At 34.1% G+C, this 26,206-nt stretch overlaps 1 protein-coding gene across 2 annotated transcripts in view; it reads left to right on the top strand.

Moving 5' to 3' along the window:
* Window positions 1-26,206, top strand: part of CadN (neural cadherin) — a 234,427-nt gene that overhangs the window by 43,048 nt on the left and 165,173 nt on the right. For both annotated transcript variants that reach the window (XM_089704877.1, XM_089704871.1), the window contains exons 6-12: window positions 195-363; window positions 960-1,810; window positions 1,924-2,115; window positions 3,634-3,827; window positions 10,232-10,421; window positions 10,629-10,811; window positions 14,761-14,950. In XM_089704877.1, the coding sequence (XP_089561003.1) occupies window positions 195-363; window positions 960-1,810; window positions 1,924-2,115; window positions 3,634-3,827; window positions 10,232-10,421; window positions 10,629-10,811; window positions 14,761-14,950 (1,969 nt within the window). The remainder of the gene's footprint in view (window positions 1-194; window positions 364-959; window positions 1,811-1,923; window positions 2,116-3,633; window positions 3,828-10,231; window positions 10,422-10,628; window positions 10,812-14,760; window positions 14,951-26,206) is intronic.

Below are 26,206 nucleotides of genomic sequence, written 5' to 3'. Positions count from 1 at the left end.
TTTTTCAAGAGTTAAATGTTCTCACCACAATTCTTATTGTGAAATGTGCAGTTGGGCAAAAGTGCAATCAATTGTGCAAAAGCTCAAAGGAGTTATCTTGTTAACCTATTCAGGGAATAATTACTCGTTAATAGTTAAATAAAAGTCCTTACAGTATTCGAACAGAAGTTAAAGTATCCTTATTACAATTTCAGTTAACAATCCGAGTCACGGATGTGAATGACAACGCGCCAAAGTTTGAGCTGCCCGACTACCAAGCCCATAATGTTGATGAAGACATCCCGCTTGGAACCAGCATCCTCAAAGTGAAAGCAATGGACGCTGACTCCGGAAAGAACGCAGAGATCGAATATTTAGTTTCAGGTACGATTTATGAGTTCTTTACAAATGTTAAAGTTTATCTTTCCTTGCCTTAGGTTCCTTGCCAAGGAAATGGTTGTTATAATTGGCTTGCTGTAAATTGTTATAAATTAACTTTTACATATGTACCTACATATCTAAATTCTGCATGAATCACAACAATTTTATTCACAAAACATACGATTGCATTTATTATGGTTAAAACGGATTCTCAAACTGTAAACTGAATTCTACGAGTACTCTTATACGAGTAGCGCCACCTAGTGTTGAACGTGAACAGACAACTTCATATTTTGAAGTTGCGCCATGGCTACACACCGTGGTTACGCCCACAGGTTACGCCACCTAAAACCTTTCAATAGATGGCGTTAAAGTTGGATATTTAATAATGAAATAATAATTAAATTTTTTTGGGGTTTACTATTCACATGTCTTGCTGCTAGCAAATAAAATATCAATTATTGTTGGTGTTTGTTTTGATATATATTATGTAGAATTATTGCATTAGGTTATCATAACCTGTGATCACAGCCTGTGATCATAACCTTCTAATGATCATGTTGTACATCAAATATTAAAAGTAAAAAATAATTTTACAGATGATCACTTCAGCGTTGATTCGAATGGCATCATCACAAACAACAAACAGTTGGACGCCGATAACAACAATGCATATTATGAATTTGTTGTAACTGCCAAGGATAAGGGTGAACCAGCAAAAACGGGGACTGCAACCGTCAGAGTCTATACAAAAAATAAAAACGACGAAGAACCAAAATTTTCACAGCAAGTATACACACCTAACGTGGATGAAAATGCGGGCCCGAATACTTTAGTTACTACAGTTGTCGCTTCTGATAAGGATGGTGATAATGTACGCTTCGGTTTTGTTGGTGGCGGTACAAGTTCTGGACAATTCGTAATTGAGGAAATAACAGGTGTCATACGATTGCACAATAAAGCCATATCATTAGATAGGGATAAGTACGAGTTAAACGTAACGGCTATGGACGACGGGGCTTGTTGCGTTAATGGGGATGCAACTATACATACATCTACAGCCGTGGTCGTTGTTTTTATAACAGACGTTAACGATAATAAACCCATCTTCAAAGACTGTCCAACGTACTTTCCAAAAGTAGAAGAAGGCGCTCCAAACGGCAGTCCAGTCATAAAAGTACATGCTACCGACGAAGACAAAGGTGTTAATGGTCAAGTAAAGTATTCTATAGTGCAACAGCCTAATCAAAAGGGTACGAAGTTCACAGTCGATGAAGAAACTGGTGAAGTATCCACCAACAAGGTGTTTGATCGAGAAGGGGATGATGGAAAATTTGTTTCTGTCACTGTGAAAGCTACCGATCAAGGAGATCCTTCTCTGGAAGGTGTCTGCTCATTTACCGTTGAAATCACAGATGTGAATGATAACCCGCCACTATTCGACCGACAAGTAAGCAATTGTAAATAGATATTGCATGTTTAGTACTTTATTAATCACAATGCTTTATTGCACTTTATAGTCGGTTATACATTAGAAAATTTATTAATTAAATTATATTGCAGAAATACGTGGAGAATGTAAAACAGGATGCCAGTATAGGCACAAATATTTTACGAGTTTCAGCATCTGATGAAGATGCTGATAACAACGGAGCTATCGTTTATACTTTAAGCGCTCCTTATAACCCAGCAGACATAGAATATTTTGAAATCCAACCTGAATCAGGATGGATCGTTTTAAAGAAACCTCTGGACGTAAGTATATTTCACGATCGAACGAAAAGTGTGGATTTGTGGCGAGAACGACGGATGAAAGGGTCAACTTTACTATATTTGGTGGATGAGTGCTACCTAAAGCCCTAGGATTCAATTGGCACCTAATTTAAGTTTTTTACATGTAAATAGTTCTAAATTATACGCTGCTGTAAATTGCTGTGGAGAAGAGTAAATCCTGGCTATGAGGAGTAGTTGTCCATTGAACGTCGGCGGGCGGCGAGGCGCGGCCGGCGGCGCTTGTTCCTCTTGCAGCACAATTACTTTCATTTGCCGCCAGCGCCGGCTCAGCACTCAATCTTCGTTAAGATTTATTTCCGCACCACCATCTTGCATTTACTATCTTATCGATAAATACGACTTGTGTATAATATCTTTGACCGTAAAAACTGCTGTAAATATTTCACCATAAACCTGTGTTTAGTTCTAAAACATGTACAGTTTCTGTAAGAGCACTTCTGTATATTTCGCACTGACTAGTTTTGAATTATAGTTTTAATAATTAACCGATTGATTTGGGAAGCTTACGCTTTTAAACATACCTATCATTATTGTATGTATGTACATGTTTTGTTACTAATGTCCGACACAGTAATGCCATACCCTATAGCGGCAGTTCGAACCTGCTAGAAACTTTTTGGAGCGCTAGACGACTCTCATGCTATGTACCCACTATAACTTTAGTATATTCACCATAATATTGAATTTTTTACAGGATTCCAGTGTATTTTATGACTTATTTTAATGTTAGATTTAACTGAGATGGCCAGATCGCCCTCGGGCAATTTGGCCATCTGACCAGTTGTGACATTATTTCTTCTGTGAAAGGGGCAACGTTTTCAAAAGCAAAATTTGTACAGTATACCGTAACGTCCACCGTTTGTAATATATTCATTACAATGAGTGTCGTTTTATTGTAGTCGTTACGAGGTCACCAAACCTTCTTATGACAACCTGACCTTTCCGCCATGTCTTGTATGCAGAGCCGCATGCATTGCCTGCTTTTTGTTAAGTTATTTAATTTTTTTTCGATTAGTTTAGTTGATTTATTGTAAAAAGTATTATTAATGTACAGTTTGTCTTTTTCCCTATTGTACAGACCGGAAATTGTATAATACGGTAAACATTATATTTTTCCGATTTATTTTCTTGCACCCTCTTACATTGGCTAATAAGCATTGTTACGTAAGCTAGCACGAACGAGACCTATGCGTGGAAGAAGACGTCGCGAGAGGATTTCTACTTGTTAGTTAAATCTAGTTCTTTCTACTCTTATTTTAGTTTGGCTTCATGAATGTATGAACGATGATTGTATGAAAAAGTTAATTTACCTAATTTAAAAAAAAAAACAAAGCAATAAGTAATCAATCGTGAAAGTGGATGTTTTTTTATTTATTTCTTTTAATTTAATTGTTTATTAGCAAGAACTACTTATGTGTTTATATTTGAGTTGTTTTATTTTTATTTGTCCCCGCTGACCTCTGACCCGTGTATCTGTAGCGGGACAGGTATCGACTTCGCGTGCGCGCCTCCGACAGAGGCGACCCGCCCTCCTCCGCAGACGTGGACGTTGAATTAGACGTGGTAGACAGGAACAATAAACCTCCCATCTGGGACGACATGTCCACGTATGGCCCCGTTCACATCAAAGAGAATGTCACAGTGGGTACCGTAGTGACCAGTGTGAAAGCCAGGTTGGTATAAGGCGCAGCGGGCCCGCGGGCCCGCCGCCCTTCCACTCCTTAACACTACTAACGACGTGGTTTTGTCTGTTTCCATCGACTCTTTCCCCAATAGCGAGAGACATACAAGTTGGAGGCTATGGCTCAAGACAAGGGCTTCCCGCCCTTGTCCAGAACCGTGGAGGTCCAGATAGACGTAGTGGATCGCGCGAACAATCCCCCCGTGTGGGACCACACAGTGTACGGCCCCATCTACATTCGAGAGAATTTGCCCGTCGGTGCCAAAGTGGTGTCCGTTAAAGCAAGGTGCGTGTCTAACTGTTCGGCACGGGCACCGCACGCAGCCCCCCTTGCACGCAGTGTGGCCGCCGCGCCTTCTCGCTCTTCTGCCTGCCTGCTCCGCAACTATCAACATCGAATACATACTCTCTGCACCTTGTTCGGTTATGCATTCGATTTTGACGGCAGGTGCAGGTTTTGGAAGCACGAGATACGCGCACGACCGTATTCAATATATTTTTCATTCGCCTCACATAATTGGTGACTTGTTAACCGTGTAATGTTCGATGTCCGTAAATTTTATATGCATTTCCACGATCACTTGTGAAACTTTCTGTACACCAGCGTGCATTACTTAGCGGGCTCACTGCTTACATGGAATGGGGATTGAAATGTGCTCAAAAATATCTTTAGTTTGCAAAAGATTATGACTCGATTAGATATTTTTGAACATTTATCGGTAGGTATTTTAGTCATCTGTGTTCAGTGTAATTGCATGTAGGCTGGTAATTTACTGCATTTGAGTCGTAATGAAACTGTATTGCAGAGTAAAGTTTCTAGTTCATGACTGATTTTTTTTTTATTTTTTTTTTCGTTATATTTTCTGAATATAAGCACCAAATCAAAAATATTGAAAAAAATAATAAAAAATAACTTAGATGGAGTAAAAGTTTAGTTGTTTTTTTTTTGTGAAAACCTTAGATCATTGTCAGTTAAAAATTACTGCGTCCGGGTCTAAAATTTTACAAATACCTTTACGCTCAACATTTATGTAATGTTTCAGATATTTTAATAAAGTCATGTTCATAGAAATCTAAATAACAAGACACTAGAAGTCGTAAGCGCGCGTGACATTGTCGCCGCTCAGGTGGTTTCCATTCCACAAGTCTGTTCGTCGCTTGGTGGTCGCTTGTTCAGTTGTTTCTGACACGTGCGTGAGTAAACATGGTGTGTTGCAGCATTTCCCAGTGCGGAAATTCTTCCATAAATTGTAATTATACTAATAAAGGAATAACATTTCACCGGCAAGTATTTTTGTTTATAAATATTGCCGTTTTTCCTTAAAATTAAACAATATTTACAAGCAATACGAATGACACAGTCAACCGTTCCTCTCATCACGTTTAGCTATACATTGCCTTTTACTATTGTCAACATCTGACAGGTCGGTTGTTATAACGGCCAGATGTTATCAAATGACAATTACAAGAAGCAATGTACTGCATTGTTAACGATAAAGAGTAAATAGTCGCAAGCTAGTGATGTAATGTGTTAAAATTTTTCGATATCGTAATACGATGTTTTTTTGCGTAATATGACGACTGATGGAATAATTGGATTATATTTTAATTTGAATTCTATTTTATTTTTATAACTGATATATAACTTTTTAAACTAAGTACATCGATACAATCATTTTCGGACAATTTTACTGTCGATACAGAATCACATTAATTAAATATACAATAAAGGACATTCTTCGCTTAGGTTGACAAAACTATTTTATGTTAAATATATTCTTTGTAGATTTCCACAACGCCGTCCTGACATTAAGGACGAATGGATATCCGCGACTGGGAAAAGAAATTGGTTCCCTACAGGCTATAGTAGGATATGTTAAAAACATTTCAAAGAAGATGATTTCAATGTCACAACAAAAAGACGTACATTAAGTAATTGTTATAACTCTTATAATTTTTGGTGGTCTGGCGCGGTTCTGCATCAGGTGTTCGAGATTTTCAAATTTAAACTCTCAGTTTCTAAACCCCCTCCATTTTTTTTAATATATCTGCCGTCCTTTAACTAAAAAGCCGTTAACCCTCAAATGGTCAATTTTCAGTTTTAAATGTAGGGTGATAGAGTTCAGAATTCTCTATCTTTCTGTCTAAGAATCATTTCTCTAGCATTAATAGTTATAGAGATATGAAAATATTGTAAGCCGTTAAGTAACACAATTTTCAGCGATTCCATAACTTGAAAGCGTCTAACCAACACTACTTCGCTAAATTTCCTTTAAAGTACCTTAACCGCCAGATTTAATAATTATTTTTTAGCTTTTTACTTGACTAAAAGTACGTTATCAGATTATACTTGACTATAGGGACGCAAAAGGACTATAACTGCTTTATGATATGCTTTCATATAACGATTCCAATGGAAATCCTTACCTTATTTGCAGTTACTCGCCCTTAACGCTTTTTTAGTTAAGTAATTTTATTTAGGAAAAATTCTAATAACACTTTTTTGCTTAGCTACAAAGCAGCTAACCCTCATTTTTTAGCTAAAAGGCAGTTATCCGGATCTGGTGATGCATCAGTTTTGGGGATGAGAGTGATGATGAAATAATGTCGCTCCCAAGCAGAGTACCGATTGTTTTTGATTTTCTTTTACAAGACGTATTGTTTCTGATCAGGTTTACTAAGTTTTTAACAATCTAGCAGCTAAATTACGGAAAATATAACAAGTCAAAGTTACGAAAATTTGGTAGGTAATGGTTACGACAGTGCGAACTTTCAATCGTACTTCTCTGTTTAGACTCTGATTTGTCTCTGTAACCGAGAAAGAGAAGAAAGACAGTCTGTACTATTTAATTTTTAAAACTATTTATTAATTATGTAATGTCCCCTTGGGTGGAATTAGTAATCGACTGTCAAGCCATGTACTAGAGATGGTGATACAAAAATTGTTAGGAGTACACTACCTTTGACCCGCTGACGGGGAGTCCATTTTGCAACTATTGCTATTTTTTCTTATCTTTATATGTATTAGATTATTAAGATTTGTATTTTTTACATTGTAGCAAATAAAAAGTTTTCTACCTCCTGCTATTTTCCACATATTCTGGTATATTATATTTTCTGAATGTGGATGAAAGAGTCTTCTAATCATTTGATAAGCGGTTCTACATTATTTATTAAGAGCGTCCCACATGTAAGAGCTTGAAGCCCTATTGAAACCAGGGTGTATTTTTTCAAAAACCTTGTGCACAAGTCTTATTTTTTTTTCAGGAAACGATTTATGTTTACATTGTTTGTGGTTCTATATGTACTCACATATCCGTGACTCGTATGATGGCTTCGCAGAAGAATATTTATAAAATAACGTTAAAATTACAATTCTAAATGAATATACGGTTCCAAAAAAGAAAAGAGAGAAGATTTATGTCAATCTTAACCCCTTAATGAGCCACTGTAATGAAATAAACGTGAACATGACGAGAAATAAAGGTTAATTTAATCGAAAACTTAAAAGAGTCATTTAGTAAAAGAGTTTAAAATATGTACTTGTTACTCACAATAAGACGCTAAAACCATTAATATAGATAGTGTTTAAATCCTTAATACTTAAACCTAAAAGCTTTTGATCCTTTTCCTTTCCATTGGTTGACCTAGAGGATGTAATTCCCGAGAGCAAAGCCTCAGACAGCAGCAAATTTTTAACATTAGTAAGATTAAAATTTAGTACAACTATATAGAATCATAGTACAAAAGCATCCAAAAGCCCTTAAACGCTGATTATAAAGTTTTTGAAATTTAAATTAAAACGAAAGTCATAGCTTAAAAGTAGTTATAGTAGCTTAACGACGTTTTAGGTAAGCATTTTATTACTAAATAAAAAAAAATCACAAAATGAAAATAAAAATACTAAATTACTTAGCTAAAAAGTCGCTATGGTATGTGAACGGCCGTCTTGTCCAGTAAATAGTTAAAATTTTCAGATTATATGCTGAACTAAACGAGAAAAAGTGAATTTAAAAATAAATTATAACAGTTTCTGGGTAAAAACTAATATTTATATATAATATAATTAAATGTCGATCGATGTATCTCACAATAATTATTGTAAGTGTCATAATTTTTAAGAAATAACGATTTCCGTGTTTTTTGCCATTTACTCGAAACTCACTTCGTGGGCTTAACGGCTTTCTAGTTAAAGGACGGCAGATATAATGTACAGACACTGTTTTATTATTTGTATATACTAGTTTGTATATATAGATAAATAAATATTTCAGTACATAACATGTTTTTATTTCTTATACCTATATGTACCTACAGTCTGCCGTGGGCCCACGAGATGAGCCTACCACTGTATTAAAATCAACAACTATATATTTCTTACTTGTTAACTATCACTTAACTATCGATAACAAAGCTGATGAAGTCTTACATCACTAAAGCGTTGAATGAACGTTAATGAAATTTCAACCTTATTTCTATGCGTTGAGGTTAAAAGTTATATCTATCAAAAATTAACGCCCTCTGTTGTCGAGTAGCCGAACTTTTTCGTATTTGAAGTTTCTAAGCAAAAGGAAACAAAACATCTTACGTACCTAGGGATGTTATACTAAAATAAACCGTAAAGTCGTGATTTAGGGTACATATTAAAATGCGAAATTTATTATTTATGTTAGTTTTCATTAAAATGAAGCTGTCCAATAAAAGGCATAGTTTACTTGTGTGAACTGTCTAGATATCGTTTTAAATGTGTGGATTTTGGCGACAGTGGTTTTCATACTAATTATGACATAATAGCACTTCTATGTGTCTTGTTATTTAGATTTCTATGGTCATGTTGCATAAAATTTGAAATCAAAACATATTAAATTATTTCAAAAAGTGATTTGAAGTAACAATATTTTTATTTATAAGAAACTTACCCAGCGATTTCGTCAATATTACCTACAGTGTCAATGTATTGCATATCATAGTGCATAATCCACACAGTGTTGGCCCATGGTTCACTTCTATTGTCTATCTGTTCATCCTAAACCACATTTTCAACTTACATGATAATTTAAGACGAAACCAATACTAAATCACATGACTAAACCTTTTATTTTACTTTTAACTACAACTTTATTCGTTTTCAATTAGTTGTTTCCAAAATTATTTACTCTTGCATAAATACAATTAAATTATTAATGCCAAAATTGAGAACGAATAAATAAAGGTAAGGTAAGTTACTTGCATCTGTGGGTACTAGTAGTTATATACTTTATTAATGGTTACTTCTACTACTACGCACAGAGTATGCAATCATTGTTTCGATGTATGGTATTTAAAAAATACAACATGCAAATATAAAATTTGCTATACAGGGAGTCCCGTCACCGATGTACTTTGTTCAATAGAACTACGCAAACGTAGATTGTAAAAAAAACTTACGAGGCCAACATTTTTATTTCGATTTTTAATAAATTCATATCCTTATATGCGGTATGGGAATGAATGTGGGCATTGTGTCTATGAAAACATAAACAACCTAGGTGCGCGAGCGGGAGTCGAAGGTGGGCGGATTGCCAGTTAGGAGTTTACATGACCCCGTAGGACTATAAACACCCCTGGTTTGCAATATAACTCGCGAGATAATTAACTTCCTAAAAAAATAATTGTAATAAAACATTTACAAGTCAACGCATTTTTCGTTAATTTATAATCAGCCTATGAAATACTATAAATTCTATTAAGCTATGTACACTGGCGCCGGGACACCTTGTATAATATATGACTGCAAATCTGATGACTAAAACCATTTCCAAACTTAATCATCAAAATGAGATACAAATGTCTACTATTGTTGTTTAAAAAAATATGAGCTAGTTATTTTATTAATTTCACCCACAATTAATCCTAACAATAAAACTATTTTGTTAGGTTGCAATAAGAATAAAGAACTAACTAGTTAGATGTATTATTAAAATACCAAAATATTACTATTGCTAAATCATACCGCCAGAAAATAAAAGATATAAATAAAAAAAGATTTTCTGGCGGTGATCTAGGTGTAATAATAATACCATAAATTATATTAACTACTGTATAATGTATTTGCATATTGTATTTATTTTGTACCCATAATAATATGGTACCGTTTTTGCTTCCCTGAGTAATATCATTATTAGTGACATTAGATATTTTTTTATTTGGAGTAATAAAGCATCAAGTTTGATTAAAAAGAAAGTTTTAGCCTCATATTATTTCATCTAATCTTATTCAATTACATTTTCTTTGTAAGGCATTGTCATGTCCATAACTGATCTTATTTTATTCAGTTCGCATTGAATGTCGTATTGTGTTAGATAAACCCTTGGTATGGTTTCATCAGATATACTTTATTGTGTCGTATGTTTTTAGCTCTGGCATTGAAAACAACCCGACCGTGTTCTACCGCTTGATGCCCGGCTCGACGGCTCAGACGAACAAATTTCATACTTTCTACTTACAACAAAGAGCTGATAACGGATTCACGTGGGCTGACATTAAAGTGAATCATCCCCTGGACTACGAAAGCATTAAGGAATACAATCTTACCATTCGAGTTGAGGTAAAAATTGCTTGGTCATTGAAATAGATCCGATTTGTCACACTTTCCCCTTTTCAATTAAATATTTGAAAAGGGGAAATCCCTTTCAAATATAAGTAACCTATTTATAAAAAGTTTGAGATGAATTATTTATATCCTTTATCATAAAATAGCATAGGTACACTTTTAGGACAAATACTTACATTTAATTTTTTTCTTTGATAATAGAACAATGGAGCGCAGCAGCTAGCTTCAGAAGCCACGGTGTACATCATGTTGGAAGACGTCAACGACGAGATCCCACTCTTTACGGAGAGAGAACAGGAGACGGTGCTGGAAGGCGAGCCTATAGGAACCAAGGTCACACAAGTCAACGCTATAGACAAAGACGGGACTTTTCCTAATAACCAGGTTAGTTATTTCTATTTCATGGGTTTTGCTTTGCAGCATTTCATTTTATAAATAATTCCGGGTTGTAGATTGTATGATCTAAAGATTTAAAATTATCTCGAGTTCTGAAAATCGGTGATTTGTATATTTTGATGTGTCGTATCTTTTCTACTTGCCCTGGTAAATGACGTAGTAAAGTAGCGTTTGGATGGTATTTCACAAGCAAAACAAACAAGGGAAAATTTCCAACAATTTATTTTCATACAATCTTTTTCGTGCAATCTACAGTTTCGGTGTCCGAACCGCAAAGTGTTATCTAATGCGTGATTTGGCGGGATAACTCTTTTCCACAACACCACACATTCTTTTATGTGACTTACTGAGTAATCCTTATCCACTTATCATGTATCATATTCGGAAATTGAGTTCTATAAAATCCATCATTTACAAAACTTACAAATAAATAACAATTTGTTGTAAAGATAAATTTGAACTAGAATAATAAATAGCATTATTAGAACCGATTTTTTGTCAATAATGATCAAATTACATTTTTTAACTCGCTAACTTGCTCAAAAGTATTTGAAATGTTTTCAATACTAATTTACACGTAGTCTTGTGGAACGATGAGCTTTTAATTTGGTCTACATTGATTTCTGTTTGAGATGGAAACGCCCTAAAGTCGATTCTGGTATTAACCGGCGGCTGCAGCAGCACCCACGCGGAGCTCGCTCGGCTCTTGGTGTGGTTCAGATATAAACCTTACTTTCTCGTCCCTGCATGCATGGCTTACCTATTTTTTATTATGATGAAAGGAATAAAAAAGATATGATATATAATAACATAGCTAAGTAAATAGAGAAGTAAAATTATTTCTCGAAAAAATATAGTATCTTCTAGTTTTGCCTAGTTAGAACTAGTATGCCTTTCTTACAACTACTTCTAAGACACAATCTTACGGGAGACCGCTTCTATTGCAACATAATATTTAGGTACACACATTAAAAGAAAAGTGTGTGATAAACATATTATTCTGTGATCAGTGTGGCTGAGATATTTTTGTGCGTGGCAAATACTTTGCCCCGAAAAAGAAATCCTCTAATTCCATAAATATATTTTAGTACATTAATTCGTAGGAGAAAGAAAAACATATATCTTTATGAAGCACCGATTCCTGATTGACATTATAGAATATAGAAATACATATAATTATTTTCAGATCGACCTATACTTTTAAGTAGAACTTCGGTTACCGCTTTTATTCTTCTTCTTGTTTCTATATTTAAAAGATCGAACAATTCATTGATAAAAATAGTCTAATATATTTTTCTAATTGGAAATAGGAAAATACAACGAAAAATATAAATTACCCATTATAACGAATAATTTTACTAGCGTCCGCCCGGGGTTATCAGGGACCGGTAAATTTTCAATAAAAATAGCTTTGAAGATACATAATAAAAAAAGCTCTCATTAAGTTATTTTTTCCGTCATCTTTAAAAATAATCGTTGTGTTTTGTCTAATATATGAAAGTAAACGAATCTATATATCTTCTGGATGTTTTCTGTTAGCGTATCTGTCTGTTACAATGAAAATTACTTAATGTATGAAAATGAAGTCTGAAAATACATTATCATTATTTTTATGATCAAGTCGCGAAACTGGGCTTAATCTTTCTTATGTAGGTAACTCTACTTCTATTGGTGAAAACTATTTATGTCAAATCGTATACCTACCTACTATAATGAATTCATTGCGTATGCCTTTGGCTTTGGATTAAATTGTATGATGATATACTTACGTATATACAAATATTATTGGGAAATAAGTGGGCACTTCTAGTTTCAGGAAAAAATGGTATGTTTTAAAATCATGATCATAGCTTTTAAATTCCCGATGAAATTATTAAAAAATCTAGCACATCGCATATTGAGCTAATATTTGCTAAAGTATAAATTATGAAATATGAATATTTAAATGCATCCGGAATTACCATTCAATAAAATAGTTCGTAAGTTTACAATAACATTTTACTTGAGTTTATTTTCGGCGTACACCAATGAAGTGAATCCTGGTTTCTACAAAGTTTATATATTTATTCAAAGTCCATACTATCTCTATTGTTAATTTTGTTATTGAAAAACTATAGATGCTGTTCCGTAAAATGATTTTTTTGTGCATTGGGTAACTTCGAAATAATAGATGATTGACAGTTTGTTTCCAATTTTTATTATAGGCTCTATATATTATAATCACAGCCGACAAGACATTACGAAAATAGGTTAAGGGTGCACTCACACACATCAGTCACCGTCAAGTCACCGATGACTGATCGGTGACGGTTTGTGTACGTATCCACAAACACCAGTCACCGTCATGTTGTCCGTCAGTCACGTCGCCGGTTTGACTGAATCATTGAACACATACATCAGGTTAGTCAGTGATTAGACGTGTGTCACGCTAGAGAACATGTAGCAATTGACGGTAGCACGACGCTGACTGAACTGAGACGTGACGGCACCGGGTGAGTGGGGATAAAAGTATGGTACATGTATGGAAAGATTATTTGACGTGCCTGACCGGGGACGTCACTGATAGATTTCGTGCCGGCGACTGTCGTGTGGGAACAGAGTCATACTAGAACTATTGATACATATTTTTTTTTAATCCTGTCCGGTGACGTGCCGTGACGGTGACTGATGTGTGTGAGTGCACCCTAATCCATCAAACTTAATTCTATATTATTAAAAGTATTTACTATTTACCACAAAGTACCGTATAAGTGGCCTGCAGGTACGGATCGAAATGGCAATAATAATAATTTTATTCTAATCAGTCTCTACGTAGAGCAAAAAACATAATAATATAATATCTATATCATGAGATAGTTTATCCAGATACTAATATTATGTGTGCCTTTGCCTTTATGAATGATTTCAATAGTGTAAATATCTATTAAATGGTATATTCGGTTAAGGATCCCAATAAGCTCGCAGGGTAAAATCTGAAGTTTCCGTAGTATGAACAATCAATACGTACGTTCAACTATCTGCACCCAAATATCGTAGCAATCAATGGATTGGATTGCATAAGCCCCGCACTCCGTCTGATAACCACTATAAGCCCAGATTGCTCTATAAAAGCTACCTTTTTGTAAAGATCGTAAACGAGATTATGGACGAAAAGTCTTTTTGAGGAAAGACGTGTTCTTAAGACAAAATATGTATAAAATCTTCCGGTATAATTCGATTACATCTGCATAACCGATATTTTAAGTTATTATAAAATAAAAATAAAGATATCTTTCAATGACCAGAATATTCAAATGGTCGAGAAATTCCAACATCAGAATGTAAGGATAATTCCAAAGATGGGTTGGAATTGATTAAACGACTTCAACGCGATTCCAAAAGAATTCACAAAGATCTGAACGTATTTAAATCCCCTTAAGCGCCTTACTCAAAACCAGATTTGCTTATATATTTACCGAATGCACTATACATATCTACTACATGTGCGGTATCTCAAAGGATTTTGAATATTTAATTTTCATTCGCCTCCGCACTGACATAGTAGCTAATATTGATGGTACACGTCGGTTTTGCCGTAATTGGAATTACATGGGCATGTTTATTAGATTTAGTACATTCCATTGTTTAGTAAGATTAATACTGTATCTACCTATATACACCGGCGTGATCAGCTAGCAATAAATATGTTAATATTCCGTAATTAAGAATTATTTGATGATCTGTATCGGAATTTATTACGTTTCTGTACGAGTCTGTATTACAGTTATGATTTCGTGCTAATAAGTTTATTGTAGCACATGCAACACATTTACCAATTTCACAATAAAAGCTTCATATCTTTATATTTCTGTTTTAATCTCTCGGGAGTTGTACAGCGGTAGCTTGAGTCGAATATGTATACGGGGATGGAGATTCATGATAATCTTTGTTGTGTCAGGTGTACTACTACATCGTGGATTCCCCGAGGAACGAAGGCAAGGACTTCTTCGAAATCAGCATGCAGACTGGGGAGATCTTCACAAAGGTGGTGTTCGACAGGGAGAAGCAGGGCGCCTACGCGCTGGAGGTAGAGGCGCGCGACGGGGCTCCCTCGGCGCGACCGAATTCAGACAACCAACCAAATTCAGGTAAGTCCAACAATGGAACAACTTTAATATTATTTTCGAAGTTCCTGATTTAGATTAAGTTTATTCAAATATAAACAAGTTTGGTTACGCCAATGATATATAATTGGAGTTAATTGAAATTAAATAGATTAAAATGAATAAGCACTTTTAGTTACTCTATAAATTTTATATTAACATGTTTAGTTATTATATTATTAGGTACATAAGTTTTATCTGACCATAATTTTGTGTTATCGATGGTGCTACGGAGCTACAATAATCCTTACCTTATTTTAATTTATAATAAAATAGATATAAATGGGTCCCGGAATTTTATTGATTGTATTTTTATATTAAAATCCCACCTTTATAAACGTAAAGTGTTGAAGTGAAGGTAAAATAGAATAGGTAGACATTTATAGAGGTCGGGGGCTGTCAACAAGAGGGGAAACCTTTCTTAAATGTTAGTATATATAAAGCTTAAACGCCGACGAAAGGCCTTGGAGTTACAAGCTGTCAGGAACGCACCGGCCTCAGGCTTAATCACTTTGCGACCCGCATTCTAATGTCCATTTTTCCTTTAGTCAGCGTCATAAGACGACGAACACCTAGTGCGTTGAATTTCTGTGAGCGTTATTTAACTGTATGACCCTCATCGACGCAAATGTTGACAGTTAAACGAGCGAGTAATATTTCGTACGATTTTCGACACTTTGGAGAATTGATTATATCGGTGCTAGTGACAGTATAAATTGTTCGCCTTAGGCTACCTCCTATTAGAGAGGCGAGCCGGCGACGTTCTACGGTATCGCGTCATCGTAAATCAAGTAGCGGTATAATAAACCGCCGCCTCTGGCATAATCCGACTAAGCTCCTCATCCTTGTATCTGTCTCACGTGCACAATAGCAAGCTTTGAATCAGCTCAACGCTTACTTAGCTCCCCGCAGTATACAATTTCCTTGATGCATCATGAATACCATGAATCTATACGACTCTATAAAATGCCAACTAACTACTTTCCGATCGTAAAATCCATACCCGTTATCTTTGTTTATAGCTGCGAATACAAACACCGACCGTGCGTCCGTTCATGTTCGATGTGTACCTCTATATTGATTATTTTACAATTGATTATTTATTACACGTAATTGTTTGTGAACACTAATTTACAGTTGTATTGTATGAGGTACATGCGTATTGCGTATATTATAACCGGAGGGTGTTTAACGTGGTATATATGATGGATAGTTATAGCTAGCTTGCTACATCAGACATGCGTCTCTCTTTATTTGCGAATAATTTGTCGTCGGGTTAGTTATGCGTCATGTTGGGCCTAAAAGCCACGTACCATTTCAGCATATTGCAGCACATTTGTGACCAGGAGCGCGTTCGGGCGCGTTTCGCATACTGATGAGAAATAGAGGATAATAGTAACCATTTTAGTCGGAAAGTAGGAAATAAAACTCAAACTAGTCTCCCTTCTGCTATTATACAGAATTAAGGCGAATAAAATCTTTTCAGTGGGTTTAGAAACTCAACATGAACATTAAACCGCATTTAGTTACCTTAAGAGATAAAATTCATGGTTTTATTTTAATGTTTAATTAATGTTTGTAATCATCAGTAATGTCCGTATTCATTGAATATAAATTCTGCAATGTAATCAATACTCCCACGTTATCCTAATTACAATTCTAATAGTTGATGCATTACTAAGAGCTCCCTCGTTAAGTGATTCAACGAAGTATCAGATATTGATATTGGTTTGGAGGATTAATATATTATATACATATTATACATATTAAATTAAAGTGAAATTATTGTTTTTTTCTTTAACATTATTTGATATTTTCATATAACCTCCAGATTAAGATGCCTTGATCTATAATTTCATTGTCTTCTTTATTTTATACTTTGACTTTTACGTTACTTTGACTCATGGTTTATAGGGAACTATGAAGTCTCTGTATATAATTTTATTTTACTGCGTCGGCTTTCCATTCAATGATTTTGTGACTTTTATTCTACTCACGTTTCAGCCTGTTTACGACTTGTCTAATTGACTGAATGAGATAGATGTCAGCAAGTCATTAAAATGTCTATTACGGTTTTTGTTTCGTTTTATATCCTACTGCATTGTCTTGTTATTTCTTTTATCGCGACCCTCTTAAAATTCTTATAATGAAAATTTTATGATCAAATCGTTAACACCGTTAAGTTTAACAAATACCTATAAATTAAGAGAAATGTGCATTTTTTTATATCACAAATCAAAATTGCATACATATGTTAATTTTATAGTTGGATTATTATAATTTCTGTGAAACCGCCACCAGTATAGGTTATATTATAACCGTTCCATTTTGAAAGTTTATCAGATCTTAGTCTCAAATATCTAGATAACAAAGCTGAGTAAGTTAGGGGCCAGATTGTTTCTTTGGTAAAGTATTTGGCTGACTTCTATAATTGGTTTTGTTTTCTCATTTATAGGGATAAATCTCTGAGTAGGCTGTTTTGCGGAAATAGAAAGTGTTCATTATTCAATTGTATAACACAAATTTACTTCATATTACATTCAATAAAATTAAATACTTATGCATAATTACGTAATCCCCTAAAGAGTAGTAGAGTAGCGCATTGTTAAACGAAATCACAATTGTAAAATGGAGCTATGTTTCTCCAAGTCGTCTATTTCAACTATTTCCAATTACTTGGGCTTAGGGAAGCACGATGTCGCCAAGTGACAAAGCAATATTCCCGTGGTCGGCGGGAACTTGGTGGCCTATATTTAACGCAGTGCCCTCGAGAATTTGCGATGAGGACGCGGCCGAGTGCACTGCTTGCTGAGGATTACTGTCACAAACTACTAAATATTGCTGTTTGCTGCTTAAGCTTAACCGGAGCCGGCTCGCCGCAAGCGTTTCAAACAGATTTTTTACCTTTTGACTTCCATTTCCATGTAGCTTTATCCGGTTGAATTTTTACTTTCATCTCGTTTGATATTGCGAATAAAATATTGGCAAAATAAAACAGCAAACAAGCTTTTACAAGCGATTTAGTGTTGTTCAAAATAGCAGTCTCATTCTTCTTGTTTGATCCTTTGTAAAGGATTTTAGGTGTCATTACAGCGGCCATTCACTAAATGAATTCCGGTAATTTATAAGCCTCTGAAGGCGTTAAAAGTGACAAATAACTGTTCAGAAGAGCGGAATTTTCTTAAAACGCCAGCTCGACAAGAGGGTTTATAGGCGCTATAACATCCACGATCCATCCGCCTTTGTTACATAAAAATCACCTAACACCATTCCTGGCATGAATGAGTTTTTTTGTATCCTCGTAAATGTAAATGAAATTATTTTTTATAGTTTGATATTGTTTTGATTTGTTATTTATTTGTATCCTGTAATTATTTTCAATATTCTGTCAAAAATGGTGAGAGCCATCAACGGGCTGCAAGTTTAATTAAACAGAATACCGTCCGATGTACGGGTCGATCGTTCGCCTCTTTCCGACTGACAGTTCAATAAGGGACGCTAATTAAAAACGCTAATAACAATTAATTTGTGACAACAGTGTTAACGACAAAATTGCTCTGCCCTTTCTGTTAAGACAACATTCTTATTTACGCAATTGTGAATGAAGAATTTAATACTTGCCTAAGTACTTCAATTAACAATGTGTTTTTCTGTGTATTTAATTTCTCATATAAAAAGCATCTTTGTGTTGTTTGTATTATTCGTCTTTAACATACTTTTGGAGTAATTACGTTCATTTCGAGACGAATGGTGGAAGGCATTATCATTGTCAGTGTCGTGTCGTGTCGACTCGGTTAATTTTCCGGGCGTTACGTGATAGCATCGAGAAGAATATTCATTACTTTTATCATTTCTTTTAGGAAATATCTCTAATGATATTCGTACGAAACGGTTACAAGGTTACTGTGGGAACGGCAGAAGGAATCAGAATTGGGCGTGGTCTCGTGAGTAATGGAAGTTTGAGCTCGTATAAGGAGGGTCCACTTATGTCACGCGAAATGGTATGATTGATAATACTTACCGAAGTAAAAACAGTGGCCCTTTGTAACCCTAACAGATGTATTCAATGCACATGATACTTGCCCTGGAGACATAAATACACAATGGTTTCCTTTCTTTGTAATGAACTCATATTGGAATATCTGGGAAAATAAATTGCGTATTTTTGTTTTTCTATCAGGCGGCAGGCCGTGTATTTATAATGGGTATAAGGAAATCATAAATATATTTTACTTGTTTTTGTTGTGAAAAGTAAAAATCTAGTAGATATAAATTCTTTTTATGGTGTTCTTTTTGCTAAATATTATTGTAAAGACGAATCTAAAACGTAGAACAAGGGGCGGAAAATGTGCTGAAATGTGCTAAAAAATAACAATAAATACATGTTATAAGTAATCTTATTAACGGCTAATTTATTATCAAATAGCACTTTTACTGACTCTCGGTCTCCGAAGATTCTTATTATTATGTATGTTTTATTTAAAGATGATCTGCTTATCTTGTTCATATTCATATTATTTACAAACCCTAAAACTCTATGAAAATAATAAAAAAAACTTAACTTCTTACATCCACATTATCCACATATTATTATAGTTTCATAGAAAGATGATAAGTTTGAACGTAACAAATATATAGGTATATATAAACCTTAGTAAACAGAAATGTTCGTTTAAATGAAACACCAGTATTTGAAGTGGGTATAACATGTATTTTACTGCTCCAAAGTTATGAACAATCTATTTATCCTGTAAAATATTATGTCGTTTTCTTGTTCGTATAGATTTTTGCGACGTCGTAATACCCAAAAAAGGTTGGGTAATGCTCGAAGTTTCAAGGCTTATTTAATTATTAAAAATGTAAATGGTGATTACTTAGTCGTGTCGATAATGGTTTTTGTGAGACGGGAAAGTAGGTAACGATTATTCTTAGTTACACATAAAACTTCGTAGTAAAAATAAGTCCGAGACCATTTCAGGACGAGTATTTTACTGATTTTAATTAGCAGCCAAAAAAAAAATTCTTATTGATTTTTTCAATGCAACAATCTGCTGATATGTTTTTTTATAATATTTTTGTTTGCTTATTTCAATTGATATTCAAGCTAAAGTAACTTGCAATAAAGTTCAGTTGGTGCGCTTTAAGTTCTCTTTTTACAGTTCGGTTATGTGCCGCCTTCCTCTATTTTCCGGTTTTCTGTATTCTGTACTCTATAATATGTTTTGATATATGGTCTAGATCTAGAAAGTTCGTATCTTATTTATGGATTCGCTTTTAAATCTCTCGTTTTGTATATTTGGTTACATGAAAATAAATTTATCCCAAGCATTGCTTTATTTGATTAAACCGTTCTCTCATAGCGTAAATAGAAAAGTTTCTTAAATGTGTCTCAGTTGAGTCATCTTGAAATTATATCGCGTAGTCGGTATAAAATTTATATTATTCGAATCGCTCCTTTGATGGAAAGTTTTATTATTGTTAAACCATTCGGGGACAAGTTCTCCCAGTTGTATTTGCAGAGCGCATGAACACCGAAGTACATTACTGGTTCAGGATTGGTTTAGCTGTGAAAGCAATTCATTGTGCTGTTTTATCGACAACAACACGGTCTCACCTGTGTTATATCAATTGCTTAGTTAGTACATTTATAACTTGTAAAAATTGTTTTCATATTTCCATGTTTCCATATAGAAATAAATCTAAACAAGTATTTATCCCTATGTATAGGATTGAAATGGGTTATTTTTATAAAAATGTTTATAGATTCATACAAGAAGTAAACTAGGACAGTCGGTTAAAATTATATTATGATATTATGTTCATTTTATACGTTTTGAATGGTTTCATTAAGAGAATTACGTCCGCTCGACTCGATTCAGACATTCACTAAAGCAGGGATCATATAATATTTAACTCATAAAATAAAACATAATTTTGTTGGATAAGAAAATTCGGTTTTAAGGAAACTGTTTTAAGGAACCTGAAAAAGTACTTCAAGACTTTGTGTGAAGTATTAATTTTAATTGAATATTTAATCTCGGGCTTATATAATTACTAGCGACCCGCCCCGGCTTCGCACGGGTGCAATGCTGATACTAAATACACTAAACTGTGAAAAACTGTGAAGTGTGAACGTTGTATATAAAAACATAGCGTCCCGCTCTGGCTTCGCACGGGTATAAAATAGATAGCCGGCCTGTAGCGCTGCAAACGCTACGTCCCGCAATTTTTAAATTTGTAATATCTTCGAAAATATTCACTTAAATCATACGGTGTAAAGGGCCATATAGATCTATATTAAATGAACAATGTATTCAAGGTATTTAATTGGTTAAGGATTAATGCTGTATTGGTTAAAATCGCATCGAAAATTAGCCATTATTTGTCGTAAAAAGTAAATGACAAAAAAAAGTTATTGTGGGTTATCCATAAGAGATAGACATATACCATCGCGGACTTTTCTGTAGACCTTTTCAATGTGTATAATACTTAGTACATTATTTTGATAAAACTCGTAGGGTTCAGCCTGCGTTTGCAATTTAAGCGGAAAAAATGTAATTTTTTACGACATCACATTAGAAACCTCAAAAATAACAGTACTTCTCCACTATTTAATGGATGTTATTATACATATAAACCTTCCGCTTGAATCACTCTATCTATTAAAAAAAACCGCATCAAAATCCGTTGCGTAGTTTCAAAGATTTAAGCGTACAAAGGGACATAGGGACATAGGGACAGGGAAAGCGACTTTGTTTTATACTATGTAGTGATTAGCGGTGGGTTGTGTCAATTTTGAACGCGAAAGTTCCCTTACAGGATTGATGTTACTGGTATATATAACATGATGGCTTGGTGATCCCAACTCTTATATTGTAAGTGGTAGATAAAATAATGTATATCTATTAAATCTCAGTAGATAATATAGATATATTATTATCTGAATAAAAAAGGTATACTCTTGAACAATTCGAAAGGTAGTTAATATAAAGGTGCAAGCTGCTCAACTGAATACTCAATAATTTATATACCTACAGTATTGTATGAGCTTCAGTTACTCTGATTTTATAACAGTAAAACGTTAAAAAGAAATAGAAATATATTTTAAATTAATAAAACGGATATAGGTTATCCTTCCGCGAGGAATAAAAGCTATTCATGTTTAATGAATCTTTATTCACGATCCACAATTCTACGATTTCTCAATAATTAAATCCGGCGAGTTTAATATAATTTTTCTCGCGAAGTTTTCAATATCGTAGATAAAAATCAGTTAATTTCATCGGATTTCACAGTCGACTGCCTACTGCAGCAGGTGTTGAAATATATAGGACACTCGACCGTCTTCAATTTGCCATTCCGCTAGCAGATCCTACTCACGTACACTCGGGTAATACCCACCACTACTCGACCGATATAGTGCAACTTGAAATTGTTTCAGTACAATGCGAGCATGGACCGTAAATTGCACTTTTACCGCGCCGCTCACGTTTTATAAACGTTTCAATGTATACGTTAAACTGTTACCATCGTCTAAGAATTTCAACTCGCAGAATGTTAAAGAGACGGTGTGTGTATAAAAATCAGGTCAATGAGAGAAATGTATATCCGAGCTTCGTAGATAATTAACGTACCTTGCAGTCGCTTATGACCTAGAGCAATAATTATAAGTTTCTTGCCGGTACACAGTTTTCACGCTTAAGGATGACTCGAGCCCTAAGAAATTATTTAACGTTTATGAATTCGAGTAAAATAATTTTAATTAAGTATTACATTTTCAGTTAACGTATTTTGAGTTGAAGACTATAATTAGAAATAATGTTTTAAAAACTACGTTTGCATTATATTACGTTAATTAACTTCTTTCTATAATTCTAAATTAATTAACTTTCCTCTAAATAAATTTACCGCTTGTAATCTTAATATACATATTTAATCTAAAAGAACAAAAACTCGCCAGGAAAAATTAAACAAACCGTTGCGTTTTAAAGGCTAATTAAGTTTTTTCGTGAAATCTCTTTCACTAATGAAATTGACCAAATGAAAGTGCTTTCTCGAATCTAGACTGTCAGTGAATATTTGCGCAGAACGGCAGCGAACGGCAGCGACCCCGCAACACATTAATAAAGTAGACGCATGTTAGTTAGATAAATTAGACATGTCAATTAAGGAGAGGTATAAATGATGGTGATTGAATGAGTTCTTTAACATCTGGGTTGCTTTGTACTACGATATTAAGCCTGTATACCCATTGTACATTGCATCGCTTATTCATAACGTTTTGCATTGTTTAAGCATTAATGCTGCTTGCAATAATTGAGAAGTAAATGTCAGTATCAAGAAATAATAACATATCTCGACAAAGCAAGGAATATAGTAAGTCAAATAAAGAATTGTACCTCATGATAGGATAGATTTCCCGTGGGGTTTTCATAAAAATAGATCAGCTATATAAATATACAAACGTTATGTAACGTAATTACTACGAATTCTGTTATAGGCTGCTCAGTAAAAGTATGTAACTAATTAATTTTGTGGGTTTCGACTTTCGTCGACGTATTAGTTTTATTAAATCTAGAATCTTTTGCCATTTTGATGTCGGATGTAAATTATTTTAATTGAAACCTAGTTTTTAAATTAGTGAATACATGTACATAATATTATGTTAACAATAAGAAGAAAAAATTTAGATTATTATTTATTATTAAGTCAGATTGTGTTTGGCTACATTAAAAACATAAGTATATTTTAGAATAATATTAAGTGTATTGTTGCATTTTTACAATTACTAAGCGTCATTTTTACAATTTCGCTCTATAAAAGCTGATATAATTTTGCACATATATAAATATAACTGTCTTTTTAACAGATACACATGATTTGCTTTTTTATTTTGTTTTCCAATCATAACAACGTTACGTAACATTACAATGAATTTTACACTTAATTAATATGAATATAAATTCAAAACTACAACAGCAGTATCATACTTAATTGAAACTAAATCAATACGGTAACGCTCTTAATCTGGATCACGGTGGCTCTTGGCACGCAAGCTCTCTCTGCGAAGAGCCAAATGCGACGTTGTTAATTCAGTTTTTAGATATTGTTCTGTAAAATGTGAAACTTATTATCTTTTGATGGCCCCTTTATTAATTTTTCCTTCCGTTTCAGAATGTTCATAGTTTTATCTATTAATCTGTGTGAAGTAACTATGCATATAAATTAAAATGTTAGTTTAAACGTCCAAATAAAGGTAGCATGCATACATGTGATATATGTTTGTAAGCCATATAAATGGGGTTAAAAGTAAATCAATAAATCTAATTTGAATTTTTGATCTATGCCAGCTATTTCCAGTTCACTCCTGAAATATATTCGATATCTATATTTTTACAGTAAAATTACCGTATAACGTGAATTCTGCTAGCACTATGAGTATTTTATTGACAAACTAGTATTAAAAAAAATATGCTTTTAAACTTTGATATCCTTTTTTACAATTATGTACTCATGAAGTATTCAGACAGTCGTACTAATAAATAATACTACTGAAGCTACTTGCGAGCCTGTGCAACAAAAGTATGGCTCACGCACACAGGCTCTATATGAGAGTGACCTAAACAAATATTGTAGGCACTTGATTACCAAAAACAATTAATGTGAACATACCATAATCTCATAAATAAGCTTTAGATGTTCCAATCACATAGTAACTTTCGGTGAATGCCCCTGCATCGCTTTAGAATTTATGATCTTTGCTCGTTATGAGCGAGTTAGGCAATGTGCGACATGGCTGGCAATGCTATTTCACGACCGCCAGCGACGCTCTAATATTGCCCTGTACCGATTTATGATCTGGCCAGACCTTCCGATTGAGTCTACCCATAAACATAAAGTAGCATCTGTGAATACAAATCATATTTTTATTAATATTCTAAGGGTACCAACCCTGTCACCGAGCATTCCCTTGGGGCCGAATGAAAATCAGTTCTGTGTTAAAAACGGCAAATCACTGAGTCGACCTTAATTTTTCAAGAAAAAGGACTGCCGCACTCGAAATAGTTCTTTCTTCGAAAAAGTTTTTAGGTTTTCTTTAATTTAAATCTACGTATTACATGGTTGACCTTTTTGTTTAAATGTTTTGTGTTTTGTTTACTTAAATGTTTTGTGTGCGTTGTATTTTCTTATTCTAGAAAAAAAAATACATAGTGATAAGAACTTAGTACGTAGACTTGTCATCCTATGATACTACATTTATTTGTTTGGAAAGTAGTCAGCTTAAATATATTTGGTGTACTTGACTATAAGTGTGTTTACTACGAATACTTCGTGGAAAGCCTACATATTAGATGTTTTTACAAAAATCACTACGATATTCAATATAATAAAAACTATACAAACGAAAACACTCAAGACAACATATTTTGTCCTTCAAATAGATGTAGTCATATAGAATTATCTTCGAGAAATAAATGTACAAACGTACCCTTATACTTACGTATACTAACTATCCTTTTACTTGTCAAGTTTTCTGACAAGATGTTGTTCTAGCAGCCTAGATTTCCAGTCACGAGTTTCTGTTTGAACGTTTAAAACTCATAATATCCCAAGTAAGCAGGTGTTCCAATAAACGCTGTCGCGGTTCTTTCAGCTCACGTTCCACACTCGTAACACCAAGCCACTTCACGTATATGAAATACCGTCTTTATGATTACTTATTGTCGCAAATATAACATTCGCGCATCGCAGTAAGAAATACTCAGTATAATAGCAAAGGTTTATTGCCACTAAAAACCATAAATAATATGATAGCTGTAAGTGTTGGAAATATAGTATTTTAAAGGTTTAGTACCCATTAGGTACGTATTGGATTTACACTGCAGTTGCGACATTAGGAACACTCGTGCCGTATATGAGTGGTCAGGTCGAACATTGTGTACATTTTTAAACATCTTTAAATATTTATATGAACATTCACTACTCATATACATAATGTGTTGAACTTTTAGGCACGCATATTAAATTTTACCATTTTAATTTAATGAGAACGAAAGTTTTTGCGTCGCATTTTGGTTGTTCCCGTATTCCTTATTTTTACTGTAATAATGACAGAAATGAGAGCATCAGATATGTGGAGTTTGTTTCTCGCACATTTTCCGCTACGTAAATCTCGTGTTACAAATACGCTGAGGTAGATGTGTGCGTGATCTTAGTGACTCCATGTTTACCGCCTCTAAC

Source organism: Colias philodice, chromosome 2, assembly GCF_061535455.1.
Source record: "Colias philodice isolate Cphi_HAF_F1 chromosome 2, ilColPhil1 Martin Lab GWU primary, whole genome shotgun sequence".
In the NCBI taxonomy this organism is placed as follows: domain Eukaryota; kingdom Metazoa; phylum Arthropoda; class Insecta; order Lepidoptera; family Pieridae; genus Colias; species Colias philodice.
The sequence above is the reverse complement of the archived record's forward strand: the minus strand, read 5'-3'. Positions and strand labels throughout refer to the sequence as shown.